Here is a 17,749-nt window from a genome sequence, read left to right as displayed (position 1 = left end):
GAACAGCATACAAGTGAATAATACAGTAATTGAAGGTATAGTACATTTCGCGCAAAGCAATCAAAAGAAAATGATACAGTAAATAAAAATCTGGATAATTCATGAAATAGCCATTGTGCAAGGCGTAAAAGGCATTTTGTACGCGGAAATGCGGTAAAAATTTAGAGTTAAGGAATTTAGGATTTATAAATAATAATAATTAAATATTTAATAATAATCTGTGAGTTATACTAAACAAGTACCAGTGAAATCTTAGATGTGTGGATCGATAAAATTAAGTGAACATTAATGATTAATTCTCGCCCACACACAAAAGGAAATTTATAGAATTATAGAAAAATTCAAAATTCCATAAAGGAAGGAAAATTTTTCGCGGAACTTTTAATTTCCTCATTATCTATCATCCAGTTGAAATCAATTCGTTATCATCACATAAATCTGTATAGTTCAAAAGCAATAGACAATGTCAAAAAAGCCGAGGCCTGGAATTAAATTAGTTTTAGCTGAACAATCACCTCCAATTCAAGTGCTATCGCCGCCAAGGAATTTGGATAAGAAAGCGACCATTACTATTGACGATAAAACGTTTGAGGTAGAGGCTGATGATTTAGAAAAGATTGCCGATTTAGGTCGCGGTGCCTATGGTGTTGTAGAAAAAATGAAGCACATTAAAACGGGCACAGTAATGGCAGTTAAAAGAATCACAGCGACCGTAAATACACAAGAGCAGGTTTGTCCATTTCGATCAATTATTTATGACTGATATAATTATAAAGTCGCTATAATAATTACCATTTAGAAACGATTGCTTATGGACTTGGATATTTCGATGCGCTCAAGTGACTGTCCATTTACAGTTCACTTTTATGGCGCTCTTTTTCGCGAAGGCGACGTCTGGATTTGTATGGAAGTTATGGAATGTAGTTTAGATAAATTTTATCCTATCGTCTTCAACAATAATCTCAAAATGCCAGAAGGTCAGTAGCTGATAATTAAATTATGTATTATTTCGTATTATTTTAACTTAATTTCGCCATACTTATTGATTATAGACATTTTGGGTAAAATATCGGTCGCCGTCGTTAATGCACTTCACTACTTACATTCAAAATTACACGTGATCCATCGTGACGTTAAGCCGTAAGTTATACATATACACTATCCACATATCTTAAAAGTACTACATTTACGTTAATATGATTTCTGTGCGAAAAATTTGCCTTTGATCTTACTCGTCATGGTGACAGAAATGTATGCTAAATATTCTCTCAGTGGTTGCTGTGACAATAATTAAATATCTGTAGACAACATAATCCATCAATGCCTACTATTAATTAAATTAATCATTCTTTTTTCAGGTCAAATATTCTCATAAATCGCAGGGGTGAAGTGAAGATGTGTGATTTCGGCATTTCTGGATATCTTGTCGATAGCGTTGCGAAAACCTTGGATGCTGGCTGTAAGCCCTACATGGTAAGATTTCAAGTTCAAAATTAGTTCAAATTAACGACTTTTTGAAATTTGAATTCAAATAATATAAAAAAGTCGTTAAAATAACGGTTTTCAAAAATTCAAATTCAAAATTTTGAAAAATGACCGTTAGACTATGAAGCTTTAGAGATCAATTAATAATTTTAATATTCTTATTTCTCATGTCTAGGCACCGGAAAGGATCGATCCACAAGGCAGTGGAGTATTAAATTACGATATCAAGAGTGATGTATGGTCATTAGGAATAAGTTTGATAGAAATGGCAACAGGAAAGTTCCCATACGCAACATGGCGAACACCATTCGAGCAATTGAAGCAGGTCGTAACAGAAAAATCACCATCACTTCCATCCGACATGTTTTCAAAGTCGTTTGAGGATTTAACCAATATTTGTCTTCAAAAAGATTTCACAAAACGTCCAAACTATGAACAACTTCTTGCCAATGAATTTATTGTTGAACATACTAAGAAAGAAACTGATGTTGCAAAATACGTAGAAGAGATCTTAGCTCTCAACAAGTGAATCACAATCATGATTATAAGATTAGTAATGTAAATAATTAATAATATTATTATACCTAAAACATGTAATGCAGGAACCAGTTAAAAAGTTTATGTTAAATTGCTTATGTTTGAGTCAATTTCCTTATTTTCTTTGTTTATAACATAAAATGTAACCGTAACTATCAATTTCCTTATTTTCTGCGCATTTTCCCGAATGGAATGTACGTAATTTGCACGGTCTGTGTCTGTCAGTGTAGTATGTCGAACAAGTTAAAGCTTGTTATGATCGAAATTTGACAGAATCTCACTAACCTTACCATAAAATTTTACGTAAAATGTTTGATTGTGTTAGTGTTGATTGGTGACGTCATTTTAGATCAAAGTAAGCTTTATTTGGATATAATCTTCAATTTGTTCGACCCTTTTAGGTATTAAAGAGAATTTAAGATTTTTTGCCCTATTTTGTCAATTTTGTGAGTTGGTTCCTTTAAAAAAATCGACAGTGATTGTCATGAGAAAATTAATTTATAGAGCATCTGTTAGGGAAAATGCGCCCATCGTTCCGAATTTCGGCTGGACGATTTTTATATTCTAAAAAAGTTTTTATTGTTTCCTGAGAATGAAAAAAGAAAAAATTGAATAAAATGTTCAAAAAGAAATTAAAAATGCTATGTTGTTGGTTGTTTGCTTACATATCCTTTTTTTATTCTTCAAATTCTTCCTTATCTTGAAAAATCATATAAAGATGTTTTGATCCTAAACAAAAGTTAATTAGCCTTATGTAGAAAAGAAGCGGGAATAATGAAAAACCCAAATAATAAAAAATCATAAGAAAGGAGAGAAATGGAAATATAAAGAAAAAACAATAAACTTAGAAGTTTATAATAATAGTAGAAAAAGAGTAAATTCCATCATCAATATAGTTTTCCTTAATGAGAGACAAGTCCTTAATTTATTATTTTCTATTAATTTAATTTAAAAAGAAAAAATTACATTATATTTATATTCTTTCCTCATATGAATCGGATATTATCGGCCTTATTTATCAATATATTTAAACAAAATGTATCATCATCATTAAGTATTGTTATTACTTTAATGTATATTTTTGCGGAAAAGATTGATTTTTTTTTCTTATGAATATAATAATTAAAATTATGTGTGTGTGTGTGTTTGTGAGAAAGGGAAATTGAATCATATCTTGTTATCTCACGCCTTAATTCGATCCTCCTGTTTGCTGTTGGTAAACTTCAATTGTATCTCCTTCTTCCATCTCAAGAGACGTAGGTGTATCATTTTCATTGATCGGAGATCCATCAAAACGGAATCTAACGACTTGCATAGATAAGCCCTAAAGATATTTGGGGAATGAAAAAAATGATAGAATAGCATAAAATAACGTATTTTGTTAGTTGATGAAATTCGCATATGCAGCATAATTTGATACTTACGGCACGGTCACAGTATGCATTCATTAACTTTCTGAGCGGTGTGTGGCGCTTAATTTTGAATTGAACCACTGCATTATCTTGTCCCAACACTTTCAAGTTGATATGCTCACTTTCGTTTCCCTTTTCCTACAAAATTGAAAGAATCCATCATTTGGAAGACACAAAAACTTAACCTCGAAATTTCTCCACTAATACATTCACAACTTTTCACACACAAACACAATTTCTTCATGTAAATACACGGAAAATTTGTCCAAACGATGCTCCCAACATCCAGACAGATGCTTTTCTCGTCTATTTGAACTTCATTTTCATATCATAACTATATTTTGTGTGTAAATTAAGTTTGTTTATTGTTTTTATGGAGATATCCATTTGTTTGGATATCACAAAGTGGTTTTAAATTTTTTTACATACATATAATGGCTTTTCTCAGAAATTGACTATGCTTCTTAGGTACTTTTAACATTATAAATATAGTTTTATTTATGATTAAATAAAATATAAGCATAAAGTATGCTTAGTTTATGTGTAATACATTAATATGAAAATTTAAATTTTCTGGAAGCCATGACGCCGAAAAAAATTTAAAGTTCGCTTTATTCGTGGATATATGCACTTTATTGATGAACTATTACTTACCTTCTTTTCATCAGACATCGTTAAATACTTTTTGTGTAAATCTACTGTTCAAAAGACTTTAGAAATGTTTATTTAAAGTTATTCGCGTTTATATTTTAAGCGGTTTAATTTTATATATCAATCGAGAAGTCGAGGGGTGCACAACACTTTCTTTATTTTGTTGCATCTTTTGGTCATTTCAAAATTTTTTTGACCGTTATGACTAGAAACGATACAAAATTGCTTTTTCTCGCTCAATTCTTAATACTTTCATCTGATATTTGTACATCATAAACGTAATTGCATTTAATGCTACCACCGACTATTCAATAATGCATCGAATTCATTAAAAATTTGATTTCTCTTAACTGATATACACGATTCAAAAAATAGTTTGAAATAGTGCGGGAAACCTAAAAACCCTACAAACTCAACGGTTTTCGGAATTTTACATAAGATTTTGTTTTGGTAAATTTTTTACACAATTTTTCCTATTATATATTGTTAATTTCATTCTATTTTCATTACAAGACATACAACATTAAACAGTAACACATTTTTAGCTTATATCACTATTTAGTCACGTGAATTCTTATTTAATAAACTCTAATTTTGATTTTCTTATGTATTTTTAGGTTTTTATGGGCCAAGCAAGTACGATCGGAGTTTTCTGGCGTAGATATCGTGTGTCTATTCTATTCCCAACATTCAGCATCGGTGCCATTTTCGCCGACTACGCTCACACACAAAAGTATAAAAAATCGCTAGCCGATTTCCAGAAAAAACAGCAACTAGAATTGCAGTAAATCCAACACATCCACAATGGTTCTTAGATATATCGGAATTACAAAAGATTACTGGGTTTGGGTATTTCCATTGACTGGACTTACTTTAGGATGGATGCTTGAGAAAAAAGAAAAGGAGAGAATGACATCGTACAGAGATAGGTCTTCACTTTATGGACGAGACACTTCAGCTCCAGGGTATAAGCCATCATGGCCATAAACCTCATCATTATCCCTTATAAATATAATATGGAAATCATATAGTGAAGATATAATAAATTGATTGTAAAATCCTACAATGTTTTGTATCATTACTCTGTTGTCATTATGACTGTATGCTGTATAATTTACAAAAAAACGCAATTGGACTTGCGCAGATCGTTGTTTTTAGATATTTTAGTAAAAATTCGATAAATTCCCGAGTGCCATGAGTTATTTTGAAAAATGGCTATAATTAAGCGTAGACCAAGACGTTCAAAGGATTTTCTGGATCGAAAGTTCTTCCGGCATAATAAATTCCATGCAAATAGCGAACAACATGCCTCACCATGGTAAATTGTTAATCAGACATTTCTAGTCAAGCATTATTATTATTAAGAATTTTTATTTCAGGAAAATATTCAGCATGCTAATTTTTCTACTGATTCTTATTGTGCTTCTATTGAAAAATGACGAACCAGACAATAAGGAACCAATTAACAAAAGAAATATTCCTGATCCAGAAAAATCACTGCCACCGTCATCTTCTCAGCTTTATACATTCAAACATGCAGCAATATCGTCTGATAGTCAAGCATGTAGTGATATTGCAAGGTAAACTCGCTCGATATTTTATTATTCAATAACCTATGCTGATTGTTCTTGAATTTCGGGATATATTCGTAAAATTTCCTTGAAGCGTAGAATTCAATTTTCAATGCTTACTTCATTAAATGTGTTCAGTGAAGTTGATTAATTAATTTTAATTCAAACGGGAAAAATTAATTTGAAAATGTTTGTGAACCGTATAAATGCTTCCGAAATGAAAGCTGTTGTATAGTTTTGGAAAAATAATGTGTATTGTTTCAAAATAATATGAAGTGTTGTGATTTGGAACCATTCAATTTAATTGTTGAAGGGTTTTGACAATGTTTAGTGCTGTTGTATGATTTTGATAATGTTTAAGTGCCGTTGTAGGGTTTTGATAATGTTTTATTACTTTTGAGGAGTTTTGAATGAAATAGACAGAAACCGGTTTCTTAATTTAGCGATTAGCATAGAATACTTACTGTTATTGAGCAGATCAGGCTCTAAAACAATTTGAATATTGTTTAAAAACAAAAACACAATGACATCCTTGAATGGATGTAAATGACTCCACAGAAAAGAATGTCCAAAGACATACAGCAATATTTATCGAATACAACCATCACAGCTGTTTAAACTTTATCTATCCTATTTGCATGATAAAAAACAAAATACTTTGGATATGAAGCAGCTTCGTGATGAATTTCGCGTTTATATTTTAAAATTGTATATGATGAAAACATCTCCACAACGTGCCGCAATATAACATGTATGAACGTGAAAAATTAAATCGTTTCTTATTTTGTTCATCGTCAAGTTTTGAAATATATATATTTTTTTATATGCACATGAAGCTTTATAAAGCATGAGAATTACTTTGGTAAAGAAATATATTCTGTTGTACTTACATACTTACTGTGTATGCGTGCATAAGTAAAGTAATTTTTATAGATTCTCAAAGTCCATGAATTTGTTATTTTGTATAAGTTCTGACTTGTATATGTGCTTCATAATTTTGTTTTATTCTTATTTCCCACAAGAACCAACATACAATTCATTATTTTCTGACTTTCGTTTTAAACTTGATTCTTCACTTTTCATTTTTTGTACGATCAAGCATGAGCAAAAATAGAATCAGGAAATGAGGAAGTGCTGGGCACGTTTATGATAGTGGGAGACATTAACAACCTACTTTTTTACAATTTTGATACGAACACAAAAATTACAAAAAAAATAGGTCAATTGGATGTAGGTGATAAAGTTTTTTTTGCTGACTATTCAATCAGCGTGCCTTATTATCAAGCTATATGCGTCTTTGTGTTCAGGAATTTCAACCTTTTAAAACAAGTGAAGGTCATGCGATCGGTGCTTATTCACTTTACATTGTGGCTTTTTGAATAATATAATTTATAAAAAAAATGTACATCCAATATGAACTCAAAAGTGTTCATTCAACTTGATATATTGACAGAAGTTCCAAAAAATATGTGCTTCTGTGTAACTGTTCGACAGTGCAAACAGTCTTGATAAGATAAGACTTTAAACACATTGTATTAAAAAAAATATAAAAAAAATTGACCGATTATGGATGTAAAAGAAGTTGAACAAAGAGAACAAGTAGAATAACAAGATCGCGTACCGGCATTTCACATTATAAACAAAAACAAACGGAAAATACACAGTATACAGCCACAAGTTATAGTTGTGTCTTGACGAGTTAGTCACAAACACTTGCAGCACATTAATGTCTGAAAATAATAAATACAATTCTATTTTCGTCGCGGCTAAGCATGTATATATGAAAGCAGTTGAGTTTCTTACAACATTTTTTTTTATTCATTATTTAATGCTTATAATTTTCTTTCAAAGATATTACATGACAAGAGGGGATCTTTAAGAACAAAATAGTATAGAAAAACAGCAAATCAACTTTATTTTTAGTAGTACGTAAATAAAAAGATTAGAAGAATTACGCAATTTGTAATGTTTGCGTGATAAAAATGCCTTAAACTTGGATGAAAGAATTTACAATTAATTTAATTCATTAAATGACTGATGAACACATCATTTGCATCAAGTGTTGTGTTATCGTAAATAAGAAATCCAGTTTACCAAAAGTGTTTAAAGGTTGTTTTCTTAAAGAAAACAACGCAATATTTAATAATAGTAGTTATCAATAACATACTTCTCACGATTTTTTTGATAATTTTGTTTAGCTGTTGACAGGAAAGAAATATTAAGTAGTGTTGATTTTCCGCGTAGTTTAATGATTGGCAGAGATTTTCATGATTTTTTTAATGCTGTACATTATAGATATAAAAAAAATCAGGAAAAAATACTTAATTCTTTGATTCCTTCTTTTTTTGTTCAGAATTTTGAAGTTTTGTCACGATTTTACGAGTATGTCCGCTTGGATCATTGTGATTTGTATGAGTTGCAGCTTCAGTCTTTGTTCTACCTTTGCCTGAATGTCCACTATACATGTGCTTATCATTCTCGAACTCGTATTGTTCATATTTCTCATAGTCTTGATTGCTGCTCATGTTGATAAAGTTATTTATTTCAAGAAAATTCTACCTGTATAAGTGTAAGAGAAATAGCACACAGATGTAATTAAAATGATTTAGATATGAGGAAGAAAAAAATAGACATTGCGCGTGCAAAGAACAATGATCCTTTTTGAAAAATGGAATTTTTTACTATTTATTATCATATTTACCTGTTAAAACACTAAAATTTATAATTTAATATCACTAAATTGGCTTCAAACTCGATTTTTTGTACTAGAAATCAGTTTTTTAAGTCTTTTAATCTTATTGATTAATTAGTTTGCTTTTCTTTACTCAAGAAACGATGTTACTCGATTGACTGAAAATTTTCGAATGATTTTCCAATGTTTTTTTCGCGGGGGCCTATCAACTAATGACGTCAATTGACTTGTCAAATATTTTCCCCCTGTATTGACAAAATTACTCAATGAATCCAATTTAAATAATTTTTAACCGTTATTTTATTCACAGAAATCTGCTAAAAGAAAATCAAGGAAATGTCTTTGATGCAACAATTAGCACCTTAATTTGCAATGGTCTAACAAATGTTCAATCAACTGGATTATTTGGAGGATTTCTACTTACTGCTTACATCCCATCTGAACAGAAATCAGTGATTATTGATGCACAAATGGTTTCGCCAAAGAAATTTCCATTGCCTGTTGAGATTTTTGACACAGTCAAGCATGGTGGTCTAGCCATAGCAGTTCCTGGATTTTTAAAAGGAATTTGGGAAATGCACAAGAAATTCTCAAAACTTTCATGGAAGGAAATTTTAAATCCATTAATTGATCTCTGTAAAAATGGAATAATCCTCACAAAGCACTTGCGTGACTCGATAGACTTTAATGAACGAATCCTTAATGACACATATTTACGTGACTTGTTTATAGAACGATCCTCAGGAAAAGTCAAACGTATTGGAACTAAAATAATTTTAAATAAGCAATGTAATTTTCTTGAATTATTATCTAATCATAATGATACTGATGACATTTTGACTGGTGCCGTCGGTGAAATGATCATGAATGACTTGAAACAAGTAAACAGCATTATCACACTTGACGATCTCAAATCATATAAAGTTAAGATTTATGATGGAAAAATTATTAACATTAATGATGATCATGCAATTGTTGTGCCTAACTCTTTAGCTCTTTTAATTCCATCAATTTTAAAAACTTTAATGAAATTTAACTTTAATGCTTCGTCGTGGTTTGAAGGCGAAAATTTTATTAATAATACTATTTTAACACATCATCGAATTATTGAGACTTTTAAATATGCATTTGGAATGAGATCACGTTTTGGTGATCCTGACTTTATAGACATAAGTAACGTTACCGATTATCTACTATCTGACAATTTTACAAATTACATTTTAAAGTCAATTAATGATACATCAGTGAAGCCTAATATTGACGATTATGGCCTAAATGACACAGTGCCACAAAATCATGGAACTTCTCATATCTCAATCGTTACTGATAATAGGGATTCCGTGTCTGTAACTAGTTCAATTAATTATTAGTAAGTCAATTATTTTAATGTTGCAAAACCTTATAAATGTTATTAGAACTGTTGTAAGGTTTTGATAATATTTAAAATTTTAAAATCCGTTATTTTACAGCTTCGGTGCAGGAATCACAGGCGAGTCAACCGGTTTAATCTTTAACAATGGTATGGATGACTTTTCATATCCAGGACGTGATCTCAATTATTTTGGACTGAAAGAAACAGCTACAAATTATCCAGAATCTGGAAAGCGAGCCTTATCATCAATTTCGCCAGTCATTGTGATAGACAGAAAAACTAATCAGCCTAGAATTATCATTGGTGCCGCTGGAGGTAGTAAAATAATAAGTGCACTTTCACTTGCCATTTTGAGATTTCTTTGTTGCTCAAATAATTTAAAAGAAATTGTCGATGCACCAAGATTTCATCATCAGCTAATTCCAAATGTATTGGAATATGAGTATGGAATTATTAATAACGTAATTGAAGGACTAATGCTGAAAGGTCACGCGACGTATAGATACAGAAATAGAGGAACAATAATCAATGCATTGACATTAGATGAACGAAATGTTTATGCAATATCTGACTATCGTAAAGATCATAGCGGTGTTGCTGGATTCTAGAACAAATATTAATTAATTAATAAAAATATGAAATGTTCACATTCTAATTAAACTTTATGAAATAAAACTTTTAGTACGCGCTATAGCAAAAAACTACATATTCATTAATAACAGTAAATGTACAAAGTATATGACTTCCAATATTTTTCTTTGTTAATGCAATTTACACACTGATATAAGCTCACTTGATAAAATAATTTTGTGTCTCCTACTTAGTATCTTTGTTGAAATTATCTGTGGTAAATGTAGCAGCAACACCAACGACAAGGGCTCCAACGGTCAGTCCTTGAGCCAGGATTCTTACTCTCATCATCATTTGCGACATTTTTCTTTCGCCTTGCTTAAAACTGTACAGACCAAATGATAATGCGCCAGCAGTTGCCAAACAACCTACACAATTTTAAAAGGATAAACAATGACTATCAATATTGCTTCTTTTAATTAATTATGTTTGCAACAGATCGGAACTTTTACATAATCTGCCGGATGTCGAGTATCGACCTGAGATATCTAATGTCAGGTGCACTGTTTTTATCGATCAATGAGAAATGCAATTCTTACCGATTGGGACTAGGGGATTTGCCTTAAATTTTCTGATGAATTTCTCCTTTGCAGTCTCTTCATTTGCTCTTTCTGAATCAAAATCCTTCTTCATTTGAATCCATTCTAATTCAGGCTGTGAATGTGCTTCTTGTTGTGTCATTGTGCTGATTGATCTTAATCAGATAAATTGATAATTTTAAATTAATACGAATGCAATTTAACTATTAAGGATCTTAATGGGCACTTTGAGGTACTTAAATTAATTAACAGTATGTATATTTACCGCTTTATTGATATTCGAGACAATGAATGTTTTCACAAAATATCCAGACTGAAAAATACTTGATGAAAGTTAGGAAAGCGATTTTTTACTAAACTTGAACGTCTTAATTAAGTTTAATGACTAACTAGCAGGATTTGCACAAGATAATCATCTATCACTGGGTAATTAATTAATTAAAATTGAAAATCTTATAAATTGTGATCGAATATTATGAAATGTTTGGACATTCCGACAATTAAAGTTCAAGGACATACTTTCACATTATTTTATAGCATAAAAACAATTTTAAATTTGTAAAAATCCGTTATAACAAATGATAAAGTTTACTTTGATTTTTGATGGAATCTTCAACTGTAATTAATGCATTAATTGCCTGTATATTATCTTTAAAACAATCAACAATATCAAAGAAGAGAAGAAAAACAATAAATCTTTTACCGGTTTTAAAAAATTCAAAAATCGGAAAAGTTGAGGGTGAATAAACATAGTAAATCCGTTGTTGTCAGCCCACAATGATCTAGATTTTGAAAAAATGTTCAAAAAATCCTATTTTACAAATTTTTGAAATTTGACTAGTTTTGGCGCCGATTTATTAAAATAAAAGATGGAAATTTTGTAAACAAATTTATTTTTGACTCAGAACTCAATCAGTAAGCATTGCAAAAAGTCAAAGCACCAAACAAAGGAGTATTTTTCAAATATAATATGCTAACTTTGATGATTTTAAGTACCAACATAGATTTATGTTATTAATGACATCCTAAAATCTGCTACCTGACATTCAAAACAAATAGTTTATTTAACATGACATTCTTAAGTTTCTGAACATTTTTTTTCGGATCTAGATCATTGTATTGCAGCCATTACAAAATAACCGAAAGAAAAAACCGAATTTTTCTGCGTGTTTTAAAGCATTAAACTGTTAAGTTAATGCTAATAAATACATAATATAGCAGGCGAAAAGTAGTAAGGAGAAGGGAAAAGGAGAAATTTATTTTTAATCTGGTAAATTGACAAATTAGTTTGCGGGATTTTTGCAAATTTTTTTAATGCCAATTTTTCGCGTTATGTTTGCAATACATTTTTTTCTTATCGCTCACTGGAAACTGAATACATTATAAAATGTTGTTTGTTTGTGTGGATAGAGTGCATTGATGATTGTTAATAACATAGGAATCAATTATTTTAGGAATTCAGATGATAAATTTTAATTCGTTTCGAGTTCAGCAGCAAAATTCTCAAGCAAATACTGGAAGTAACATGTCAAATACATCATTCCCAAATAATCAGCCGACCGCAAGCGGATTACAGAATCAACAAAAGCTTAATGATGATAAGCAAACACCCCAAATGAATCCGATGGCAAATCAGCAATCAATTCATTCACAAAACAATAATAATAATCATGGAATGAGTGGAAATATTCCTCAGTTAATGCAACAACAAACGCAAGCACCCCATATGAATATGAATCGAAATATGAATGTTGCAGGTCATCAACAAATTAATAAAAACATGCATCAAATGACAACTCAGCAGCAAGCTACTTTTCAACAGCAACAGTTGATGACATCAATAACACAAATGGCTGCAATCAGTAAAGTCAACAATCTCTTACAGATGACAAGTCAGTTTTCCCAATTCTCTCAACAGCAAACACAGAATGTACCACAGTCTCATCAACAGCCACACATGCATTCTCTGGTTCAAGAATCCCAAAAGCTTCAAGCATCATCGATTCCCCAACAAATGAATCAAAACAAACAAATGTATCAGTCTCAGCAGCAACAAATGAAAGCATCTAACATGAATTATGGAGGTGGAAATTTGCCATTTGGAAATCAAGGCTCAGCTTCACATTCTCAATATTCACCAACTAAGCCGATTCATCCACAAATGAAAACAACTGCCAAGCTGGCAACGCCAGGAAGTCAATTACAGAAATCTCCGACATTGCAACAGCCTCAAATTCCAGGATCTGTTCCACAAAATCCAGTTCAAAATTCTCCAACATCACAGCAAACTAAGAATGTGCCTTCCACTACACCTAATTTAAATTCACCTGTGGCATCATCTGGCAATTCTGTTCCAATAACAACTCCTCCAATATCGATAGCAAGTCCAACAAATAATCCATCAGTTCCAGTCACTCAAACACCCCCGACAGTTAATAAATCTCTACCTTCTACATCACCAAATAAACAGCCATTAACTTCATCTGCAGTTCCATCTACTTCTCTTCCGAACATACCTAATGTCTCAACGCCTCCAATAACAGTCAATAATCCGACTATTCCTAATCCTGTCACATCTAATACAGTGCCATTACCATCAAATGTCCCTTCATCATCTCCCAATAACCTTAAAGCACAAACTGGACCAAATGACACGGCTACATCGCCTTCAGCTAACAAAAATAACAATAATAATCCTAGCAATCAGACAGGACAGGCTGCACAAAAGGCAGTAACTGAACCAATTAATAAGGAAAAGGAACCAGTTCAGAGTAAATCTCCAGCTGTAAAACCAGCAGAGCCGGTTAAACAAAATGACGAGAAGAAACCAGCAACAGTTCCTTTAAATCCACCAGCAGAAAGCAGCAATAAGGTTGAGAAAGTGACACCAGAAAAAGTAACGGCACCAACTCCACCAAAAGCTACAAATTCGACGAGCAGTGTACCTCAAAGCAGCAAAAGTACAATGAGATTGGCGACAGTAACAACGCCACCTCGTAAAAAGCCACCACCAACGATTCCGAAGAAAGTAACGACACCGAATCCACAAAAAACACCTACAAAGGCAACTACTCCTGTTAAAGCGGAAACTCCAAAAGTTGAGGAACAAAAGCCAGCAGATATAACACCCTCAAAGCCATCGGCATCCACTTCATCAATTCCAACAACTGTTACAAATAATCCAACAGTCGTCAAGAAGACAGAAACACCTCTAAAATCTAATACTGCGGGACCATCGACGACAAATCAAAATGTCACTCCAAAAACAAAACGAGTTCGCACTAAAGTACAACCATATCAAAGTCCAACACCTGAACTTGCACTTGTTACTAAATTATCAACACAGGCTGCAAATCCGACAAAGAACGGAGATGATAAATTGACAATTTTCTACAAGTAAGTATACAGTTTGTTACTATCTATTAATTAACTTGATAATCATTTATTTCCATTTAAGAAACGAATTTCTTGCTGTTCGCAACGGTGAAGGTGGATTTTACTTATGTCAAGCAATGCATAATGTCTATAAATCGTCACCAAAAATTAAAATTCGCTGGTTGAATGAGAAAGTGGAAGGAAAGATTAATGAGAATGGTGGACGAATTTACAATTTAGACTTTTATGATCAAACTGATCTTGAGTGCGTGTTGACGACTGTTGAACTGGATAAAGCAGACTCTAAAACATATGAATTACCAAAAGAAGAGCTATCTAGAGTCGAAAATATCTTAAAGAAGGCAATTGATGTTGAAAAAGGTATTTTACCGCGACCAGATGTTACTGAAGAAAATCCTGATGGCTGTAAGTATTTATTGCTTTATACCTTTATGAAATGATAATGTTCATGTCTGTTTTATAGTGGATTTATCGATATACAAGGATGAATCACAGCTTGACAAAATTTCATCGAAGAAACGAAAGAGTTCAAAGAAGAGCAGTGATGAAGGTGACGACATTGATAGTGATGAGCCGTTAAAGAAGAAAGCAGCTACAAAGTCATCAACATCAACTCCAAAAAAAGCTAATACGCCAAGATCAACGGCGCGAAAACAAATTATGGCTGAAGATGATGACAGTTCAGAAAGTGATGAAGAGAATTTATTGGAAATTAAGAAAAAGGCTAAAAGCCAGGTAAGAAAATACATGCTGGAAAGTTCCATCATATAACATTAATTAACGATTATAAAATTAAATTTTTAGCAAACCCCGGCAAAACAGGAGAAAGTAACAGAAAAGAATAATCAACAGCCGACACCTTCGACAAGCAAGGATAATGAAGGAGGTAGAGGACGAAAACGTGGCGCGGAAAAACCGTTGCCTGCAATAAAAAGTCCAAAAGTTCAAAAAACAGAAACGGTTGAAGAAGTAAAGCCACAGGTAACAACTCCTGTCAAACAAACAGTATCAAAAGCTAAAGGCGTACCTAAGAAAAATGGTGAGCATAATGCTGACGTTAATCCATGACTCTATGCTAACTTTATTGATATTTTAGAAAAAGTGGACGTTCCAGAGAAAAAGATCGAACCTGAAGAGAAGAAAGCTGTGCCACAGCCTGTCAAGAAGGCTGAAGTAGAGGAGAAAAAAGGCGCAAAGAGTAAGAAAGCAGCAGTTCCAACTGAGAAAAAATCACCTGCAAAAAAGTCAGAACCTAAGGTAACTGAAAAGGCAAATGATTCAGTGATAGCTGCAAAAACGACTCCCGAAAGTCCGTCAAAGAAAAATACAGGAAAGGAAAAAGAAAAGTCATCTACAACAAGTAGTGTAGAGACATCCTCAGAGCCATCATCGACATCAAAAGCATCATCAAGAGCCCGTAATACACGATCAAAGAAATGATGAGGCTAAATTTAATGACATCAAGTATAAAGTTAGCAAAAATGGTAATATTTTCTTTCTTACATAAAATTGGATATGTAATCAAAGTAATATTAATTGATAATCTAATCTAATTCATTTAAATCGAATATTTACAAAACAAACACACGTTCTGGCGTAAAAGAAACCCTTTAGCTAAAAAAATTACAGTTGTCTGTGGACGGAATCCTTAAAAGTCAAGCTTCATTCATATTTCATTCAATTTACATCAAACTGATGTTTATGCTCATAATCATTAGCATTGAGTAATTGAGAAGAAGTAAGAATGAAGTAAAGTCTTGGAGGAACCGACTGCAGACGACACAACACGTTATCATAATTATCACGGTTAAAAGAAAATGAAAGATTTAGTGGATATAAAAAATTATTACTTATTTAAATTAAAGAAAAAGATAATTAAACTATAAATTTTAAATGAGAATAGAAAATGAAGATACATTTAGCTAAGAGAGAATTAGTAAGTACACACACAAAGTGTATCGTGTCCTTTTTTTCCTTTTATAAGAATGAAAGTATATTCGTCAACAATTTAATTTTTTTGATGCTTTAATTTTTAAACTAAAATAGAAAACTTAATGTAATGGAAAGTGTATTAAAACAAAATATCATTGTGACAACGTCGAGTAACTTATAATCATATTCACACCTAATCATTCCACATATGTGCGGATGTTTTATTCTATTTCTTACTGTAATTGTTTAAAAGTGCTGCAAATTTGTCAGTGTCAGCATTTCTAAATTTCAATCAAGTCTCACTTGTTTCATTTTATTTCCATAACTTTTTGAAGGATGTCCAGTCATGTCCTCATTCACATTAAAATTCATTGAATTAAAATGTTCGTTAAATAACGGAAATATTTGAATTTTTTTCAAAATTGAAGCCAACTTCAGGTTTATTTAAAATTTGAATTTATTCATAAATCATCCAAAAGATGCAGTTTGACAAGACATAGCTACTTCCTAGATATCTCTTAAACACTAAACTAACATAAACTCTCATCCAATGTCTTTGAAATTGATTTTCAAAGTAGTATTTCCACTTGAAATTCTATAATAGCTATAGAAGTTAAGTAGACCTCTTATTCATGTTTTTCTATGTTTCGTCACATAAGAATTGAATTAAAACTGGTGTGAATATGTTCATAATAATGACCATTAATACTAGTTTACAAAATAATTTTTAAGAATGATAGATTTATAGAGTTTATATTATTATTATTATTTTATATGTTTAACATGAAAGATTTTTTTACGTTATTAAAACTTACTAAGGCAATTTCAGACTTCTTCCTTATTTTATTTGATTTTTATTTTGTGAAGAAAAAAATTCAAAATTTTTTTTAAAAATCCTCAAAATTTTTATCTCAAAAGAGAGTCCTGGACATGGATGTGACTTAATGTGCATCTATGTCTGGTGAAAAAAGATTTAATTGCAATCGTAGCTATAGATTTGTTTAATGATAGTTGATAATTAGTGTCTAAAAAACAAGAAATTGAGACGATTTGAATATTATAATGATTCGGTAGATGTGAATACATGATAAAAATTTCATTGATAAATTAAGTTTAAAATATGGTAATTAATTAAAATGTCAAGATACCATGCGTATAAGAAACTAATTGAGAAAAAACTAATTAATGGTGTAAGTGTTTATCGTTTTAACGTGTATGACATCCTTAGTTCTTTTATTATTCACTTGATTTTACTGAAAAAACATTAATTAAAGTATATAAACATTTCTCTATTAAACAAAATGAAAATACCTATAAAAAAAGAATCTGAATCCAATGATTGATTGATGAAAAAAAAAAATAAATAAAAACATAAACTTTAAAAGAATAATGCTAGTTCAGGAGACAAATTAAAATAAAATGTAATATTGAAATGGTAAAATTTGATGATGCAAAAAAAATAAAGAGTATCAGTTTAAAATTATTGGGTTTTGTGTAGTTGTTCCATTTAAAAATCATAATTAAATTTACTA

General features: G+C 31.2%; 5 protein-coding genes and 1 long non-coding RNA gene across 7 annotated transcripts; 4 read left to right on the top strand and 2 right to left on the bottom strand.

Annotated features, from left to right (window-relative positions):
• The first annotated feature begins 58 nt into the window (after positions 1-58).
• lic (dual specificity mitogen-activated protein kinase kinase lic) lies at positions 59-2,661 on the top strand. Its single transcript, XM_070639684.1, has 5 exons — positions 59-730; positions 800-977; positions 1,053-1,140; positions 1,359-1,473; positions 1,661-2,661. Exons 1-5 carry the CDS (start codon positions 464-466, stop codon positions 2,012-2,014), a joined length of 1,002 nt encoding a protein of 333 aa, XP_070495785.1. The 5' UTR covers positions 59-463; the 3' UTR covers positions 2,015-2,661.
• A 7-nt stretch (positions 2,662-2,668) lies between these two features.
• Positions 2,669-6,353, bottom strand: Sumo (Small ubiquitin like modifier). Of its 2 annotated transcripts, none has more exons than XM_070639686.1 (3): positions 4,089-6,353; positions 3,447-3,566; positions 2,669-3,346 (listed from the first exon to the last, which is right to left on the bottom strand). In XM_070639686.1, exons 1-3 carry the CDS (start codon positions 4,104-4,106, stop codon positions 3,212-3,214), a joined length of 273 nt encoding a protein of 90 aa, XP_070495787.1. In that variant the 5' UTR covers positions 4,107-6,353; the 3' UTR covers positions 2,669-3,211. The 2 variants fall into 2 exon arrangements, with proteins under 2 accessions (XP_070495787.1, XP_070495786.1); XM_070639685.1 differs by having other exon boundaries at positions 3,447-3,572; positions 4,089-5,815.
• On the top strand, positions 5,166-10,440 carry LOC139090013 (scoloptoxin SSD14-like). Its single transcript, XM_070639682.1, has 4 exons — positions 5,166-5,403; positions 5,465-5,665; positions 8,659-9,717; positions 9,818-10,440. The coding sequence occupies exons 1-4, from the start codon at positions 5,297-5,299 to the stop codon at positions 10,326-10,328; spliced, it is 1,878 nt and encodes a 625-aa protein (XP_070495783.1). The 5' UTR covers positions 5,166-5,296; the 3' UTR covers positions 10,329-10,440.
• Positions 5,683-8,214, top strand: LOC139090016 (uncharacterized). Its single transcript, XR_011544346.1, has 2 exons — positions 5,683-7,445; positions 7,508-8,214. It is a non-coding gene; the product is annotated as an uncharacterized lncRNA (long non-coding RNA).
• A 96-nt stretch (positions 10,441-10,536) lies between the features above and the next one.
• LOC139089964 (HIG1 domain family member 2A, mitochondrial) lies at positions 10,537-11,031 on the bottom strand. The gene is made up of 2 exons (XM_070639629.1): positions 10,890-11,031; positions 10,537-10,718 (listed from the first exon to the last, which is right to left on the bottom strand). The coding sequence occupies exons 1-2, from the start codon at positions 11,029-11,031 to the stop codon at positions 10,537-10,539; spliced, it is 324 nt and encodes a 107-aa protein (XP_070495730.1).
• Positions 11,032-12,003: 972 nt separating this feature from the next.
• On the top strand, positions 12,004-17,700 carry LOC139089737 (probable serine/threonine-protein kinase nek3). Its single transcript, XM_070639336.1, has 6 exons — positions 12,004-12,159; positions 12,344-14,285; positions 14,347-14,690; positions 14,749-15,020; positions 15,090-15,324; positions 15,382-17,700. Exons 2-6 carry the CDS (start codon positions 12,352-12,354, stop codon positions 15,723-15,725), a joined length of 3,129 nt encoding a protein of 1,042 aa, XP_070495437.1. The 5' UTR covers positions 12,004-12,159; positions 12,344-12,351; the 3' UTR covers positions 15,726-17,700.
• Positions 17,701-17,749: the final 49 nt, after the last annotated feature.

Source organism: Chironomus tepperi, unplaced genomic scaffold (assembly GCF_022539635.2).
Source record: "Chironomus tepperi strain 1889 unplaced genomic scaffold, CSIRO-AGI_Ctep_v1 contig_196, whole genome shotgun sequence".
NCBI lineage: Eukaryota > Metazoa > Arthropoda > Insecta > Diptera > Chironomidae > Chironomus > Chironomus tepperi.
This window is presented reverse-complemented; position numbering and strand designations above follow the sequence as displayed.